We start from the raw sequence: 2149 nt of genomic DNA, 5'->3' as shown, positions 1-2149 counted from the left end.
ATGTGGGATGTTGCTCTGGAGTCAATAATAATTGTTGTTTTGTGCAATATGACTCTGTTCCTCCTCGGAGTCAGATCCAGATGATTGCTCTGCCGTGTTTGCTTTTTCCTTCTCTTTTCCTTTATCCTTGTGTCTTTCCTTTCCCTTCTTGCTTTGACCTTTTCCAGCTGACTGAAGTGTTCAACACTCCGAGGTGTTGTGTGATTTGGCTTTGTGGAAGTCACACCACTTCTCCTTGGATTTGAGTGCTGATCCAGAACCTCCAGGGGCCTTCCCTGACTGTTGTGCAACTTTTGCAGTGATCCGGATCTCAACTGCATCAAAGGTAAGTTTATTTTCTTCAATCGTGTTGATGTTACAATAACACAATTTTTGGACCTTTTCTTTAATTTTCATTCTCCGCTTTAACCTTTTTACTATAGTTCACACTCCGTGCCATGCGGCACTTTCCTTTTCATTCTAAACTCCACCTTCTTGCGCAGCGCTGTTTTCATTCTTCTTTTAGACACAAACTCTCTCACGCAGTGGAGCTGGTCACACGGGCTGCACCCTCTGACATCATCAGCCACTGTTTTTATTAACTATACAGTACATAAGTATAAACACTCTGTATTAGTATAAATACCCCAATAGATCAAGGAGACTCCTCAGCGAGTCCTCCTGTTGTATACCAACAAACTCTCTGCAGCTTAAGGGGTAACCACTCCCTCATCACTACCTTTATAGTGTGTTCTTGTGTGCGCCAGAGTAACTAACTCTTGGTTGTAACATTAGGACTTGCTCTTCTACTCTCTTGCACGTTGTGCAAAAAGTTCCACTGGGCACCCGGACTCCAGGGTGAAGGAGATTTGGTTATTGTTTGGGAATATCCCGCATAGCAAATAGGTGCGCTCCTAGCGACGGCCTTGTAGTGTTTTGGGAGAAGAAACAAAACCTTTGATACGTGGCCCCCAGCGTTAAGGGGAGTACTATAGCTCAGCAGTTGGTGTGGAACCTCTGTTGATTAGATTTAGAAATACAAATTTTCCTCTTTGAATACCTCTGACCGGGCCGGGCACTTGCCTCTGCCACTCTGGAGAAGGGTTGACAGCTTAACAAGCGGACCACCCCCTGACAACTGTTCGGACCAGGGTTTATTACGAATACTTTTTATACAAATTTCAAATACTATAGTGTGGGTAATCGGAGATTGAGATCCGATACTCAGCTGGGAAGAGGTTGATCCGCAGATAGCAAGCGGGGACCCCCAGTTACCTTTTTTTTACATTACCAAAGAAAACAAGTCGACATGTCGCCGCAACCAGATATGAACACTTTGTTGCACAACATGTGTGCACAGATCTTGGCGTTAACTACGCAACTCGCCGAGCTACAGGCAAACCCCCCTGCAGCAACCCCCTCGGTAGAGAAAAAGTTCAATAAGAAAGTCGAAGTCGTTGCTGATCCTGGCGCCTTCGAGGAAGACAGAGCGCAATTTGCTGAATGGTGGATCAAATTCCTGATTTGGGTTAAGGCAAACTGGGACGCATTTGCCTATGACTTTGAGGTAGCCACTGTGGTGCTATCTCGACTAAAAGGACCTGTGGCGGGTCAATACGCCCAAGTTAGATTGCAGGAGTGCTACACCGCGGGAGTGTGGCCCACCTGGGACAATCTCAAAGTAGAGATCAAAAAATACTTCAAACCGCAAGCTGAGCGTGACTGGGCGCGTCAGCAAATCCGTTCCTTTAAACAAGGCAACATGAGGACAGATGATTTCGTAACCCGGTTCCTGGCCCTCTCCATCCAAGGGGGTCTTGGTAATGAACATGCAGTAGAGCTGCTGGAACGCAATGTGAACCCCCACATTGCAGAACAGCTTTATCTGCAGGATATGAGAATCTCTCTCAAGCAGCAGAGGAGGTTCAAAAAATAGGTAGGGCCATAGAGCTCTACAAAATGCACCAAGGTGGCAAGACCACCAAAAACAACCAATCCCAGAGGCGCCCTGGGTCATCAAACCACCATAATCACTCTCACGGGTTCAAGCCGTTCAGGCTGCAACCAGGGCAGGGAGCCCCTATGGATATTGGCGCGGTCCAGGGCGGACAGATGCGCAGATTCAAAGGGAACTGCTACAATTGCGGCCAAGAGGGACACATGTCCCGAG

The 2149-nt window shown here is 47.2% G+C and overlaps 1 protein-coding gene across 1 annotated transcript; it reads left to right on the top strand.

The window, feature by feature from the left end:
• Nucleotides 1–1288: 1288 nt before the first annotated feature.
• On the top strand, nucleotides 1289–1915 carry SERLADRAFT_444177 (uncharacterized protein; the record flags this gene model as incomplete). The annotated part of the gene is made up of 1 exon (XM_007324817.1): nucleotides 1289–1915. One exon carries the CDS (start codon nucleotides 1289–1291, stop codon nucleotides 1913–1915), a length of 627 nt encoding a protein of 208 aa, XP_007324879.1.
• Between the last annotated feature and the right edge of the window lie 234 nt (nucleotides 1916–2149).

The sequence above is a fragment of the Serpula lacrymans genome (genome assembly GCF_000218685.1).
Source record: "Serpula lacrymans var. lacrymans S7.9 unplaced genomic scaffold SERLAscaffold_28, whole genome shotgun sequence".
NCBI lineage: Eukaryota > Fungi > Basidiomycota > Agaricomycetes > Boletales > Serpulaceae > Serpula > Serpula lacrymans.
The sequence above is the reverse complement of the archived record's forward strand: the minus strand, read 5'-3'. Positions and strand labels throughout refer to the sequence as shown.